The sequence below is a fragment of the Parasteatoda tepidariorum genome, chromosome 1 (assembly GCF_043381705.1).
Source record: "Parasteatoda tepidariorum isolate YZ-2023 chromosome 1, CAS_Ptep_4.0, whole genome shotgun sequence".
NCBI lineage: Eukaryota > Metazoa > Arthropoda > Arachnida > Araneae > Theridiidae > Parasteatoda > Parasteatoda tepidariorum.
Window position 1 is genome coordinate 67415123 of NC_092204.1, and position 16615 is coordinate 67431737.

The following is a 16615-nucleotide window of genomic DNA, read 5'->3' on the forward strand; positions in this document are numbered from 1 at the left end:
TATAATCTGATAAAGAAATAACGATGATTAAGTGTTTGTTGCAAATTTAAAATCTAAAGTTCTACCATTTCAATAATTTAAAAATTAAACATTAATAGCTAATTTCAAACATTTGTTTTTAGATCAGCTTCTGGATGGTGTAACAACATTCAAAATCCACAATGGGGAAAGTCTCTGGTCACCTTCCAACGTCTGTTGCCTCCACGATATCATGATGGTGAGATATTTTCAATTCTTTTTTTTTAAATAATAATATCAATTTGCATGCACTAATAACCATAAAGACTAATACTATTAATATATAGGTATAACCGAGAATTGAACTTTCTGAAAATGTAGGCTATATTAAAAGGGCTATAACATTATCATGAATGGATTTATTTAATATTATAACCGGTGTTGAAAAACAGATCCAATGTTGAGTCTACGACTATCAATGTTCAACCTCGTAGCCTTGTAATTTTGAACCCAACTCAGAAGACAAGGGACTATCAGATTATGCATTTGTTCAAAGACTTTTTGATGGAATTAACTGGCATTTGAGTTACACGAAGGAAAACCACGACAGCCTGCCACGGTTAGCCAGACGGCAAGGGAATTCTAACCCATGATCTGTCTACCATCTAGGTTATTTTTCATCGGCACTGTGCTAGTGCGAGTTGAGAGCAGAATTCATATCGATCAACCATCTCTGGATTCGAACCCGGGTCACCTCATTAGGATGCAAGCGCTCTATCCCCTGAGCCAGCATGGCTCTGGAAAAATATGTTCAGGAGAAAGCTCTTCCTCCGAGCAGTTCCAGCCAATCCTGAAGATCCATCTACTGTCTTCATAAATTTTCATACTACTGAAAAGTCGCCAGTTCTCAATCAAGTTTTCAGTCAAGTAATGATCTCGAACGTGGGTCACCTCATTGTGAGGCGAGCACTCTATCGCCTGCTCCACCACGGTTTTACCATGAAAGAATTATCAGATTGTATGCATAAAAGATGAAAACATTGCGTGAAAAACTAAGCATTAAAGTATCTTTAAGTGTCAAAGAAAGTATGCTGTTTCGCGCAGGAAACTAATTTAAATAGTACATTTTTAGAATGATTTTTTTTTATTTATATCTTTTGCTCTTATTTATATTTTTCGACGTTTTCTCGAGAGTTATAAACAATTTTTTAACAGCAGTAGATTTCAAATTATGTAAAATTTAAAAATTGAATTGAATTTGTTCTTTTGGAAAGAAGTAGGGGAGAGTCGGGTAGCCCCGTCCACTTAAGGAGTATTGCTTATATTTCTGTATAATATTGAGTAATAATTAATATTTTTGTATGTTTCCAATGTTTTATCATCTAATTAAATAATGCAAAAAGAATAAACCAAAAACAATAGTTTAACTTAAAAAAATAGAAATTTAAAAAAGCATGTTTTTCAGCTCTTTTCAAAATGTCTCGGGTAGCCCCGCCCATCTACAAAAATTATGCTTTTTGACTGTTTTTTCAGTTGTAAATGAAAATGACCAATGTATTGTCAATAGATAAACCTCATTTATCATTTTTATCACAAAATTATTTTATTTATTACATATTTATATACTTTTAGTGAATTCTATCATTTAATAACAATTATTTAATAACAACAATATTTGTTGTTAAAAATGCATATAACATTCAAACTTGAAGCAATAGAATAATAATCTTTGCAACCGTACATTTATCAACGATATAAAATTGGGCGGTGATACCCGACATTCATGTGAGCGGGGCTACCCGACATCCAATTTTTTTGTAAATTTGTAATTACTCGAACAATTTTTCACAGATAAACTTCTTTCTTAGTGCAAATTAAACTTAAGACTACATACTTTAAAGCTGTTTGTATAGAAAAAATTATTTTTTAATATTAAAATGAAGTTTAATCGACACATTCAACCAATTTTTCCAAATTCCATGACTACTGTATTCAACATATTTTCAAAACTATTGTTTACCATGTTAACAGCTGCATAAATACTTGAAACTTTGAAAATAATCTATTTTTAATATAACAATTAATGTCCGGTGGCTCATTGACTTGAAAAAATATTCTATACATATGAAATTGACAGTGGGCGGGGGTACCCGACACTCCCCTACAAATAAAATTTACCATCGCTAAAAGAGCATTTTCTAAGCTTTATTTTAGGTTATATTAACGAATACAACATTTTTGAAGAGGGTATTTAATCCCGCATCACACGTAATAAATTTATAAAATTCTAATCTCAACAATATGTTGTTTTTTGTTATTTATTTGTCATAAATTGCAGGTATAAGTGCTCCGCGTTCAGTTGGAGCATCTGGAAGAGATCTACCATCTCCTCGGCTTGTGTCTACTATAGTTCATTACGCCATAGCTGCACCGCATGCAAGATATACTTTGGCTCTAATGCAATGGGGACAATTTGTAGACCACGATTTAACCTTAACCCCTATGCATGAAGGTAAAAGTATCACTTTCGTTTTCTGTTGTTATTATTGTATATTATTGTATAATAATATTAACATTTCTACGTATTAGTTCAATGCGCTTTAGCTTTACTTTTTTCACCCGTAGTTTCATGAAATGGATAATTTTTTTTGGAAATAAAACTATGTAAGTAATTCTTTAAAAAATTATGTAATTCAAATAAAGATAACTGAGTAAAAAAGGATGTCATATATACAGCTTAAGATAGCCTATGTCACATTCCTGGTTAGTAAACTTAGCTCAACGGTTTGTAATGTATTTTGAGAGTTAAAAAATGAATTAAAGTTGTTTTTTCTTTAAAGTTTTCCGTACATTAGGGAAACTATCATTTTTAAATAAGTGATACACTTTAAACAACTATACAATGCATAATAGTTGCAAACATAATAGAAGAAATAAGATAATTGAGAAATAAAAGATTCAAGAAATAAGAGATTCGCACAATTTTAACATACCTATAAAAATGGCTTATTGAAATTTTTTAAACAAATAAAAATGTTGGACATGGTATCAATTATCTACAACTGTGGATTTTCTGTCTTTTTCTGATAAGATCGTCATAAGATAGAACATTCTTTCCTAAATTAAAAAAATATTTTTTGAAAAAAAAAACAATCAACTTATTATTTGAAAATGTTAATTTTTTGTTATGCATAAAACACCGGTAGCTTAAATGTAAAGGCTTGAGTAATAATATTAGAATTAGAAAGAATCGTAAGTTAGAAGAGAGTTAAAAGAATTGAGAGTTGAAAATTTCTGTTGTGTATGCTAAAAGAAATGCATCAGAATATGCAAATTGCATTGAATGATAAATCTATCTCTAAATATGAGAAAACGTCCAAGAACACATAGAATTTGATTTAAAATAAATTAAATTTCATTCTAGGAAGGAACCACAATAGAGAAAAGTACACAGTTGAAGTTTATTCAAATAAATATAGTGTGTAACGAAAATTAGGATTTATAATGCAACGTTAGTTATTATAAAGAAACAAGCTTTAAAAATAATTTTTAACGGAAAAATTAGTTCATTATTTTTTTAAAATTTTTATAGTGATTCTGATTTTTCTCTCTCGCTGACCGTTATCCTAGCCGCCAACGGGCTGATGAAAGAGTGGAGTGATGTGATAAAGTAAAAAAAAATTTCAAGTCAGTCATGTCAAAAATTTTATAGCGTTGAATACCTCTTTTATTCACTCACAACCCGTATTTATTCATGAAATACTATAGACTCGAGATATTCCAGTTAAATGCATATGTGTAAATTAATTATTTTTAAACAAGTCAATGATTAAAGTGAATTGATTTCTATTCTTTCAGAAGTATTTCTTTTTTCGTCAAAACGTTAATAGAGCTAATAATAATAAACATTTCTACTTTATAATTTGAATTGTTTTAAATAAAATATTCATATAAGAAATAAATTGTTTTGTTCAGCACTCGGTCGACGTCCCCTGGACTGCAAATCATGTGATTCGGCTAAAACAGTTCATCCTGAATGCTGGCCAATTCCCATTCCCCCAGATGATCCATTCTTTCCATCAGTGCACAAGAATTCTTCAAAAAATTGCATCTCTTTTGCAAGATCTCTGGCTGGACAACTGACCCTTGGTAACTATCTCTTTTACTACTTCAACAGGAAACGCTTTCATTGCAATGTTTCCTAAAAGAAACTTATGAGGAATTAGTATTGTATTTTTAAGAATTGTATTTTTAAATTCATGCTTCATTCATATTACCAGTGAACTTATTTATATCTTTTTTTTTTAAATTCGTGTGTTACAATCCCTTTTATTACTCAAACAGGAAGTACTCTAATTGCAGTATTATTTAAAAGCTACTTCTCAGCAATTGTGTAATTTTAATTAATTAGAATATTAAGATTAGCTAATTAAGGAGAGTCCGTCGAACTATTAAATTTGTGTCCTGGTACGTGAAAATCCGATAATTGTATCAAAAGTTAGTGAGGTGTTCACTCTTTTTTTCTGCACACTGTATTACAGTGCTAGGCAACATATGATTTTTTTGTTGGGAAGTTGATTGCAGTTTCGTTTTAATTTTATAATACATATACTCTTATAATTTTTTTTAGGTCGCCGTGAACAGATGAACCAATTAACATCCTACTTAGATGCCTCTAACATGTATGGGTCGGATGCATGTGAAGCAAGAATGTTGAGAACATCACAAGGTGGACGACTCAATTCCACCAAACACCCCTTTGGTGGCAAAGATTTATTACCGTTGGATGTGACTAATGTGGAATGCAGAGCTCCATCTGGCGTTTGCTTTGAGTCCGGTAAGATATTAACTCATAAATCATAAAAATCCCCTTCATTAATTTGTTGTTCTTATTCTAAATCCTCTCTCTAAATAGTTTCTATCATATTCTATTATTCTCTTTCTACTGAATAAATACTCTTTTTGGGGCTGAAATTTATTTTTCTTTTTTCTCTCTTTTTTTTCTGTAAAATAAACAGAAATATTTTTTGGCCTTTTGTTATTTAATCTTTACAATTTCTATTTGAAAATTAAAATTTATTTACCGTTAGTACCACAACTTTATCACAAAACGATGTGACAATAAGGAAGAGGAAAAAATAACGCAAATAGAAAACACGCCGCTGAAACGTGTTCGAGTTGAATTGGCACAGTTGAATTCCATTTGAAATGATTGCAAGCTAATTCTTAAATTGCAGCGATGAATCACTTATTAGATTTAAATTTTCCTCATTCATTAGATCTCATATTAAATTGAAGTATATTGCAAAAAATAAGAGCGATGATTCAATTTGCCGATTCGTAAACTGATTCTTGACGAACATAAATGTCTCATCAAGTATCAATCTATAGAAAATGCCACGGAATTCTGAATGAGTTTGCGCACAATACACAAAAATCTACAAAATTATTTCAATGCTAGAGATTTTGATACAAAACGGAAATTATTATCAACAACTTTTTCACTTATAAGGAGCCGTGATCAGTGGTTAAAACCAAGATTCTGTCATTGTGACAGACTAGGGTTCAATTCTCAATGGAGACTTGAAACTTAACTAGGCTTCAGATCAATGGGTGTTAAGTTGTAAGTTGTTTATGAGAAGTAAAGGCGGCACTGCGATGAGAATTTTAGTCACGAATTTGTGGAGCCATAACCTCCGTTACTATGATGCTTTGTGCTTTGTATGAATCGAAGCACAGCACTTCTGTTTACAAAGAAAAATTATTTTTGGCACGGATAAGTCGCTTAAGAGATTTTCAGAGAGAATGAAAATTTAAGTATTTTGTGGACGTTTCTAATTTATTTTTTTTAATTATGTGCAATCGGCCAATATAAAATTTTGATCACTATTTTTCAGGTGATATTAGGGCAAGTGAACAACCTGGATTAACATCAATGCACACTATATGGATGAGAGAACATAACCGTATAGCAGCGGAATTGGAAAGAATTAATCCTCATTGGAGGGACGAGACAATATATCAACAGGGTAAATTACTCTTTTTTTTAAATTTCATGCACAATATACAATTATTCACATTATATTTGCTTACTATGAATAATTTTTTTTTTAATTATTCAAACCATTTTTAGTTCCTAAGTGTTAAGTAAAACTTCTATATTAAGTATAATATATAATTTTTACATCTAGGAGTTAATTATGATCTTTTTATTTCAAAACCAAGTTCACGATACGATAAAGCTATAAAAAAATTTAAAAAAACTCCGAAATACGAGTAACTATACACTAGTCTGCTTAAGTCTTTGCTTTAAGGGCTCATTCAAATGTATACTATTACGAAACTCAAATAAATATTAGATTTTGAAATCGCGCTGATTTATTATAGGGAAGTTGTATTTTCCTAAACTTAAGATTAGAAATTTTATGATCTTATATTGTACGAAAATGTAAACAGAAGAGTGCTTGTTGAACGATCATAAATGTAGTTTTAACAGGTTTCAATGCAAATCAATTTCAATTTAACCACATTTCATATCAAATTTTGGTAGAAATACTAAAGAATAAGGAACACAATAAGGTAATACAATTTTGGTTTATTCTCTTAAATTCCCTTTGTGGGAGGGCAGTTTTTTTATAACTAGCATGACGACGCTGCTTTCGTCTTAACTCTCTTTTTTGTAGTTGTTTTTGTTCTCATTTACTAATAAATGTAATTTCCCTTTTTTTTTAATATTTTAACTTTGGAGATTGGTCAACGACATTATTAATTTGTTTTATATATTTTTAATTTAGAATTTTGGTAGTTGTTATCGTTCATTTATGAAAAGAAAAAAATATAGCGAAATCGTCCGTACTAAAAATAAACTTAATTCAATTATGAAAAAAACTTTATGACAATACGAAAAACAATGGAAAGAGTTTTACTTATTTATTTCAAATTTCATACAATCAGCTTTTTATATAAACATGCAATTTTTATTACTCCAAACAAAGCTGATTGAAATGGAACTAAATACAATTTTTTTTTCTGTCTCAAAATATTTTACATGCGTTTTATAACTTTAAAAAAATTTGTTAATTTCAATTTTCAGCTCGACGCATCGTTTCGGCCATGTTGCAGCACATTACTTTCACGGAATTCGCACCACGAGTCTTGGGTGAGAAACTCATGAAAGAATCAGAATTATTCTCGAGTCCATACAAGTATGACCCAACATGCGACGCATCTATATTCAACGAGTTTGCTGCAGCTGCTTATAGATTTGGGCATACCCTTCTGAAGCCAGCCTTTCCGAGAATCGGATCTAAATATGAAGGGAACTCTGGAAAGGTACCTTTGCAGTTGAGAACGGTATTCTTCAACCCTGAACCCTTGTATGAAAGTAAATACATTTTTATATTAACTCTTAGCTTTTAAGTTAAGGAAAATTAAAAAAAAAAATAACAATAAAAATTTATAATTTGCAAATAATGCGTGCTCAATGCATTTCGTCTTGAGAAAAGGATTTCAATTTTCTGTACAAGAGGATCATGACAATTTTTTTAAGGGCCCATTGCTTTTTTTTCAACAGTTCAAAGTTGATGATGGCCTCAAGACAAGAAGCCTTTTCCTGCTATCTTTTCTTTCCTTTCACATTTTCCAATAGTATTACTTTTTGAAAACTCAAAAGTCTTCCATTTGATCACCAATCCATCTTAGATGCCTTAACTTTCTCCGTGTTCTGACTGGTCTGGCATTTAAGGCTTCTTTTGAGACACGGCCTTCTACACAAAGGTGAAACTTTCGACTCCTCTCTGATCAAATTAATGGGGCGCTATCTTTCCGACTATAGCTACCCCCATATTTTAATGGTTAAAAATTCAAATTTGCCAAAAAGCATGTTTATTGAAAAGACGTACGTTTTTGTGTCCACTATATGTTAATTAATAATTAGCATTCATTAATCAGCATATTTTCGGACAACCCCATCTTAATGATTCAGATTGGTTTTTAATACGTGAAAATCCTATTATCATTAGAGCAAAAATCATTTAAAGTTATTTTTTTTGTTCAGTCTTAAGTTTTCACCATTCAACCAAACTGCGATATTTTCCCTAGTTCTATTTTTTTTTTCGGATGAAAACGCAGCATTCGATTAAGTATTATTGGGTTTGAAACTGAATTTCCGTCATTAATTTTAAATTTTCACATTTCGTGAATGATAAAATGTTTTTAGCATATTGTTTTAAATCGTTCGAAAGACAATGCTTTTCTATCAGAATAGATGTTTTGCTTGAGTTTATTTTCAGATCATTAAAATGGAATGTCAAGTTGTGAAAAATGAGAATTTTCGACACTTTCTTTTTGCTGTTAATCAAGGCTCAAAGGTCGCAAAAGCTGCTCGTGACATTTGGGCTGTGCATGGGGAGAATCATCGTTGAAAGAATCGATCGCGATTGCTATTTTTTTAAAAAGAAAAAAATTTTGACCACACAGGCGCAATTTGTTCTGTTGGATGAAGAGTTAATTAACCCACTTTTGCTGGAAATTCATGTTAAACGACAAGGAGATTAAATTCTCCTACAGGACAGAGAAAATTATATGCTCCCACACTTTAATTAAAAAGATTTAAAAAAAAAAAAAAACACTTACTATCCCTGGAAAGAATATGATCGAGAATTATAAATTATTTCTGATCTTGAGAATATCCGGATATGAACGTCGTCCTCAATATATATACTAAGAATACGTGTCAAGGATAAAGCTAAAAAATATTCATACTAAAGCTTGCAAATTGTATACATTTATGTTTGCGAAAATCGCAACACTATAAAGGAATTGTTAGAAATTACTGAAGTTTATTTCATATATCACTGATAGTAATAGTGATTATAGACATATTATTGATTTACCCCACTTTACACTTCAAGTAAGTTTGGCTCAATTAGCATAATTCCTTCACGGTGTTGTAATTTTTGCAAACATGAGTGTATAAACGAGGAAAGAACAAAACATCAATCGAAATCAAACTAACCAACACTAAGAAAAACGACATGAAAAACCCCCCCATCATTAGTTTCATTGCCGAAAAAAAGAAGGAATTGAAAAGTGATTCTTAAAAACACCAGGTTTTATCCGGAAGTCAAACTGTTTTTCTCATTTTTAATCTCAGTTTCCTTACTTATGATTCTATACCGTTTTTGAATTCGAAATTATGAATTAATTTAAGCCCCCTTACGTATACGCTTTTTTTTGACACGGATTTATTCTAAAGGTATGTGTTGAAAACATCAAAACCTATTTAATTACTGAAAGAAACAGGGAGTTGGAAGGCGATTCTTTGAAACATCAGGTTTAATTTGGCAGTCAAATTGGTTTTGGCGTTTTTACTCTCGCTTTCTTTACTTGTAAATTCGTTAGCGTTTTTTATTTAAGATATTTTGTATTAATTTGAGACCCTTTTATGTATATGCTATTTTTAGCATGCATTCACTCAGAAAGTATGTATTAAAGAAGGCCATTTCGGTATACCTTGTATGTATATCATACATGAATATCTAGTCAATATTAGGTCTAAACTTAGATTTAAAGAGAATCTAATAAGCTTTACACTTTAAGATAACCAAACATCTTCAAATCTCCCCCAGCTGCGATTTTGAATACAACGATAAATATTGGTTTTAAAAAAAAGATACAATCTGTCAGCTTTCTCCTAACAATTTAAGATTTAAACGTTTCTCATCAGTCTACAAATATACGTTGAAAAAAATATGCGTTGTAGGTCATAAGTTTTGTGAAATAGTTGGCTTAACATACTCTAAACGTGTGGCATAGTAAATTTAAAAACGCACATTATAAAATAATTGTTTATGTGTGCTTTTTGTCTTAATTATAAAGTTACTAACTGAATTAGGAGTTAATTCGAAAATGAAATAAAATCTTAAAAGCTAACAAAATGAAAGCACTGAAACAAAACAGAAACCATACAGAGATTTCAATTGTGTTTAAATATTTACAGGAAATGCTATTGATGAAATTCTTCGAGGTCTCCTGAGCACTAGCGTGGAAGTTTTTGATCATTCCATTACATCCGAAGTCACGAATCACTTGTTCGAAGACCGAAAAGTGCCATTTTCAGGTATGGACCTCGTGTCTCTCAATCTTCAGAGAGGCAGAGATCATGGATTGCAAGGTTACAACGAATACCGGGTGCTTTGTAATAAAACTAGAGCAACAACTTTTGAAGATTTATTAGAAGACATTCCTCAACACATTGTTCAAAGACTGAAAAGCGTTTATGAGTAAGTTTTGAATGAAAAAATGTTACAGTTATTGATAAAAAATAATAAATTAAGAGTTCGCTAGTTTTTATTCTAAAGGTTACTCTTACAGNATTTATTTATTTTGTTGTTTAGTGTAAAGTTTACACCATTCAACCAAGCTCCGATATTTTCCTTCGTTCTGTTTTTTTTTTCTTTGGATGTAAACGCAACATTCGATTATGTATTATTGGGTTTGAAACTGAGTTTCCGTCATTAATTTTGAATTTTCACATTTCTTGAATGATAAAATGTTTTTAGCACATTGTTTTAGATCTTTCGAAAGACGATGCTTTTCTACCAGAATAGATGTTTTGTTTTAGTTTATTTTCAGATCATTAAAATGGAATGTCAAGTTGTGAAAAATGAGAATTTTCGACACTTTCTTTTTGCTTTTAATCAAAGCTCTGAGGTCATACAAGCTGCTCTTTCAACCATGATTCTCTCCATGCACAGCCCAAATGTCACAAGCTGCTCGTGACATTTTGGCTGTGCATGAAGAGAATCATGGTTGAAAGAATCGATTGTGATTGCTATGCAATTTTTTTGTTTACATAAAGGAGAAAAAGAACGTTTTTTATTTAAGATATTATGTATTAATTTGAGACCCTTTATGTATATGCTATTTTTAGCATGCATTCACCCGGAAAGTATGTATTAAAGACCATTTCGGTACACTTTGTATGTATATCATACATGAAAATCTAGTCGATATTAGGTATGAACTTTGATTTAAAGAGGAACTAATAAGCTTTACGCTTTAGGGTAACCAAACATCGTCAAATCTCCCAGTGGCGATTTTGAATATAACGATTAATATTGGTCTTAAAAAAGATACAATCCGTCAGCTTTCTCCTAACAATTTAAGATTCAAACGGCTCACATCAGTTTACAAATATACGTTATAAAAAATATGCATTGTAGGTCATAAGTTTTGAGAAATATTTGGCTTAACATATTCTAAACGTGTGGCATAGTAAATTTAAAAACGCACATTATAAAATAATTGTTTATGATTGCTTTTTGTCTTAATTATAAAGTTTACTAACTGAATTAAGAGTTAATTCGAAAATGAAATAAAATCATAAAAGCTATCAAATTCGAAAGCACTATAACAAAACAGAAATCACATAGCGATTTCATTTGTGTTTTAAATATTTACAGGAAATGCTATTGATGAAATTCTTCGAGGTCTTCTGAGCACTAGCGTGGAAGTTTTTGATCATTCCATTACATCCGAAGTCACGAATCACTTGTTCGAAGACCGAAAAGTGCCATTTTCAGGTATGGACCTCGTGTCTCTCAATCTTCAGAGAGGCAGAGATCATGGATTACAAGGTTACAACGCATACCGGGTGCTTTGTAATAAAACTAGAGCAACAACTTTTGAAGATTTATTAGAAGACATTCCTCAACACATTGTTCAAAGACTGAAAAGCGTTTATGAGTAAGTTTTGAATGAAAAAATGTTACAGTTATTGATAAAAAATAATAAATTAAGAGTTCGCTAGTTTTTATTCTAAAGGTTACTCTTACTTCTTACAGCCTTGTATTTAGATACCGTAACTTCAGTTTTGATGGCGAAAAAAACTTAAAACAGAAGAGAGAATAAAGCCAGTTCGATCCAAAATTTTGCAGGAAAATGAATTATGATGAAAATATTTAATTACCATATATTTTTAAGTAAAAGTTGAGAAAACTTGGAACTTTTTGAATACGAGATAACGGAGGTCGCATAAGACGAAAAAGTACTAAAGTACGTATTAAAACTAATTTCAGAAATAGTAATAGAATACTGTATAGCTTAATTAAATATAATGAAGCGAAATAAAACTTTCATTTACCAATTTACTTTTAAAAAAAGAGAAAAAAAAGTAATCAAAAGTTCGTGTTTAAAAGATGTCGGAAAATTAGATATGTTGCCGAAGATAGGTGTATCAAAACTATTTCTAGAAATAATAATAGAATATCGAAAAGGTTAACTAAAAATAATAACGGTAAAAAAAAATATTTTATTTATCACTTACTTCGACAAAAAAAAAGTTATTCTAAGTTTATATTTGAAAGATTTTGGAAAATGAAATATGCTGCAAAAAATATCAAATGTATAAGTTGAAAAAATGATACATACCGGCTTTGAATTTCGGATAAACTATTGAATATTTGGATATATACTTTTATATAAACTGTATGTTGAATTCGGCTGATTGCATGACCTTTCGTTGACTTTTAAAGAGAAAAAAAAATAAATATAAGTGTAAAGTTATGAAAGAGTTATGGAACAAGAAAGATTCTTGAAATGAGTGACTTGTCTTTCATATTGTCACATTACCTTTAAATCTCTAATCTCCTTGTCATTCAAGCTCATACGGTGGGTCTATCAGAGTTTGAAAAAAGAGGCAACAATTTTAAAAATTAATTATCCCGTTCATTTACTTAACTCTTGAAATATATCTTTCTTATTTTGCGATTGAAGTATGGATCATTTTCAATCTATAATTATTCTAGAATCTAATTATCCAAGTCATATAATAATTAAATTCATTGAAATGAATAAATAATAATAATAAAAAGTAATTGATAGAACTTCCAATTTTTACGTAATGTATATTTATTTCTAATATTTTGCATTTTGTAAAAGCAAATAATAATAATTATTCAATAAAAAAATTTAAAAAACAGCAAATATTTATGAATGGAAATTGCATTTGAAGTCTTGCTTTATATTGTAGAATGAAAAATCGACTTAACACTTGACTGAATTTAAAGAAAATTATAATCTCATTTTTGCTTTATTGTGATTCGATCAGCGATTAAAGACTATGGTTTATATCTTTCTTTTTTTTCACTATAGAAATAATTAAATAAAACCACATTATTTATTTATATTATTAAAAAATTTTTAAAACTTTTTTTGCATAAAAAATCTAATAAATAAAATTCATAATGACAATTTAATAATTAAAAAAAAGATTATTAATTTTTCCAGAAATGTAGATGACATAGATTTATTCACTGGTGGAGTGTCAGAAACTCCGATGTATGGAGCTCTTGTGGGTCCAACATTTGGATGCATCATATCAATGCAGTTTAACAACTTAAAGAAATGTGATCGCTTTTGGTATGAAACACAAGATCCCTTTCTGAGGTTTACTGATGGTAAGGAATATATATTTAATAGTTATGAAATCGAATTTCAATATTGTTCACTAACAGTGGGTACAGAATCTTAAGTCTCACATAATAAAAAGAAGAAAAAGGAAATTTTTAACAATCAATCTGAGTCTGAATGAACAAAGAGTCAACTTAGTATTTTATCTTTGAATGAATTTAAACAACATGAAGAGAACACAAATGCCACATCCAAGCGATGAAAGAGTTGACTTTTTGTTTATGAATAAAGCTAAACAATTTGAAACGAGATCAAATAATGCCACATAAATAGACATCCAAACGAAGGGTGCAAGATGTGAATAAAACTAAAAAACGTGAAAAAGCACAAAAAAGGCACATAAGCGGACATCTAAGTGAAGAAAAGTTAACTTTGCGATGTACGTTAATAAAGCTAAATAATATGCGAATATCACCAATAATGGCACTACATTCTTTAATTTGTTTTTATTTATCTAACGTGATTTTAGTTTTCACAAAATTCAATCAATTCTGATCAGCAGAAGTATGCAAATAACTTGATTTCTTGAAGAGTTTACAGTAATTGATGGACTTAAAAATGAATTTTAATGACTTGACTTTCATGTAAATCTAATTAAAACTGCAGACTTTGATCTGATACTTTAAAAGAATTGAGTCTATCATTTGAATCTAATCCACTTACTTGAGCGAAATCTGTTGATCCATTTTAACATTGGTTTTGATTGACTAAAATATTTTTGTTTTAATCACTTGTGAAATTTTAATCCTAAATAATATGACTATTCTAATGTAATTAGTGGGCACCTTGAATAGATTCTATTAGTCATTGTTTAATACATGTAATAAACAAAAAATTATTTCTCTAGTAAATTGAACAAGATTACTATTAGATTTCACAAACTAGAAACACATAAGGGGAAAAAATTCAAATACGGAATAAAATAACTTTACCAATAAACTAAAGCATGTTAATTTCATTTCTAGATCAGTTAGCTGAAATCCGCCAAACTAAAATATCCAAAGTAATTTGTGATAATGCTGATTCCATTGATACAGTCCAGATGATGGGTTTTGAGCTTCCTGATGACTTTTTGTAAGTAAATAAGATATTTATTATGTTATTTTTCCCATAAGCATGATCTTAATCTGTAAGTATTATTGTAGTAGTAATAAATTTATTCAGAAATTATTAACATTAGAGAACACCAAATAGTCCTTTTTATATTTCTAACATCTACAAATTCCAATGTTTGGAGCACTATATTTACCATATTCTGCCATTTTAAATAATAAGTTTTGAGTTCTCTGTTATTTTAGAGTTAAAATGTCCAACAGTTAACCACAAGTATTATAATGGGCCAAGTATACTGAAGTTTTTGTAGAAAACAAAATATTTAGTTTTATGACAATTTTTTTTTTCATTTGGGAAAATAACTTTCCAAATAACAAAACGAAGTGGATTAAAATTGTTATATTTTATTAATTATTAAAATTACATGAAGGCATAGCTCAAATCCTGAACTTTTTATAAGCCCCTGGTATTCATTTTAGTCTACAAAACACATGCACATCTACAAAATTTCAGAGATCGAGCAGGACACCAAAAATCTCAAAATTTTACAAACTCTGCCAAGCACTTTAGTATTGAAAATAAATTTTCCACATCCAAATATCCTTATGAATGTATATTTAATAACCGTCGTTGAATAGCCGACCCAATTTTGGGGTTCCAATGCTCAACTCCGTAGTCTTGTAACTTTGAACCCAATCCAGAAGACAAGGGAACTCCTGGATCAAATATTGGGAGAATTTACCTGCGTGGAGGACTTTTTTAATAGAACGAACCAGCATTCGCATGACATGGAGAGCAAAACCAAGAAAACGTCCCATAGTTAGCCCAATGACAAGGGGACTCTAACCCATGATCTGTCTACCACTGAGGATATTTTACGTCACCACTGAGGTAGGTGCGAAATTCGTATCGATCAGCCATCACTGGGATTCGAACCCGGTTCACTTATGAATGTATATTAATGAAAATATGAATGTACCAAAAAAATTGACATATCAACAATTTCATTTTAAGTATAAATCAGAAATATTTGGGATTATCTGCAAGCGTATAGATTTCAACATGTTACTTTAAAATGATGCCGTGTTTATTTTCCAATTGCATTTTCAGTTTTTATATTTTTTTAACTATTTGTACATTAATAAAATTTGTCAAAATGCAGAAAATAAGAACACAGCAATTTTCCATTCTTTAACATTAAGACACCAGTTTTAATATATCATTATTATTTATTAACCTAATGTATACTTAATGTCTCATTGTTTCTTAGAAATCCAAGAATGTCATGCAAAAGTCTTCCATCCATAAATTTAAGACTCTGGAAAGAAACAAACTCTTGTAATTATGAAGTCCAATCAAATGATATCGTCAGTATTCCTACAGGTCACACGCATCGAATTTCTCCTTGTATCACTTGTTCTTGTACTAAAGAAGGGGTAAGAAACGCATCCACAAATTATCGAAATGAAGCAAAATTTCTGAGACTAATAATTCCTTTTGTTATTTCAGATGGTTTGCCAATCTATGAAGATATCAAATTGTTTTCAACTTGCATCTACATACACAAGGGAACGAATCCTTGAAGATGATGTTTGTAAAGTACAGTGTGCTTTTGCATTTAGAACATATCCGCAATTTGAATCAAGTGTCAATAACGTATTAGGATTCACCATAAGCAATAATTAATCTAAGTGAGACTATGATAGATACAAAAGACGAAGAAAAAAAAAACATAGTAAATGTTGTGTTGTACATTTTCACTGATGTTATAAATAAAATATTTTCCTTTTTTTATAATCTATATATATTTTTTAAATCTACAGGGTGCATAGTCAAATTTTTCAACAAAAAATAAGCACCTTTTAAGCACTTTTCAAGCACTCAAAAAATATTTTAAGCACTTTGAAAAAATATTATAATTAGACAGGGTTGGCAAGTTTTTTGACATTTATTGATGGTTTTGACTGGTTTTATTTGCTTGCCAGCGACGAAATTAACCAGCGAAAGGAAATTTTCTATCGCTAATAGAGAAGAAAAAATTGACAATGCTTAGTTGGTCCCCGTAATCAGTCTGAAATGGAGAATATCTAGCAAAATACAGCACAGTTGCACACGAGAGTGCAAGAATCCA

General features: G+C 30.1%; 1 protein-coding gene across 1 annotated transcript in view; it reads left to right on the forward strand.

Annotated features, from left to right (window-relative positions):
• LOC107449426 (uncharacterized) overlaps nucleotides 1-16281 on the forward strand; it is a 56773-nt gene extending 40492 nt beyond the window's left edge. Inside the window, exons 16-26 of the mRNA XM_043044829.2 lie at nucleotides 123-217; nucleotides 2297-2470; nucleotides 3934-4107; nucleotides 4589-4795; nucleotides 5856-5987; nucleotides 7052-7342; nucleotides 11424-11706; nucleotides 13249-13418; nucleotides 14397-14505; nucleotides 15755-15920; nucleotides 15994-16281. Of these exons, the coding sequence (XP_042900763.1) occupies nucleotides 123-217; nucleotides 2297-2470; nucleotides 3934-4107; nucleotides 4589-4795; nucleotides 5856-5987; nucleotides 7052-7342; nucleotides 11424-11706; nucleotides 13249-13418; nucleotides 14397-14505; nucleotides 15755-15920; nucleotides 15994-16170 (1978 nt within the window). The 3' untranslated portion in view covers nucleotides 16171-16281. The remainder of the gene's footprint in view (nucleotides 1-122; nucleotides 218-2296; nucleotides 2471-3933; nucleotides 4108-4588; nucleotides 4796-5855; nucleotides 5988-7051; nucleotides 7343-11423; nucleotides 11707-13248; nucleotides 13419-14396; nucleotides 14506-15754; nucleotides 15921-15993) is intronic.
• Nucleotides 16282-16615: the final 334 nt, after the last annotated feature.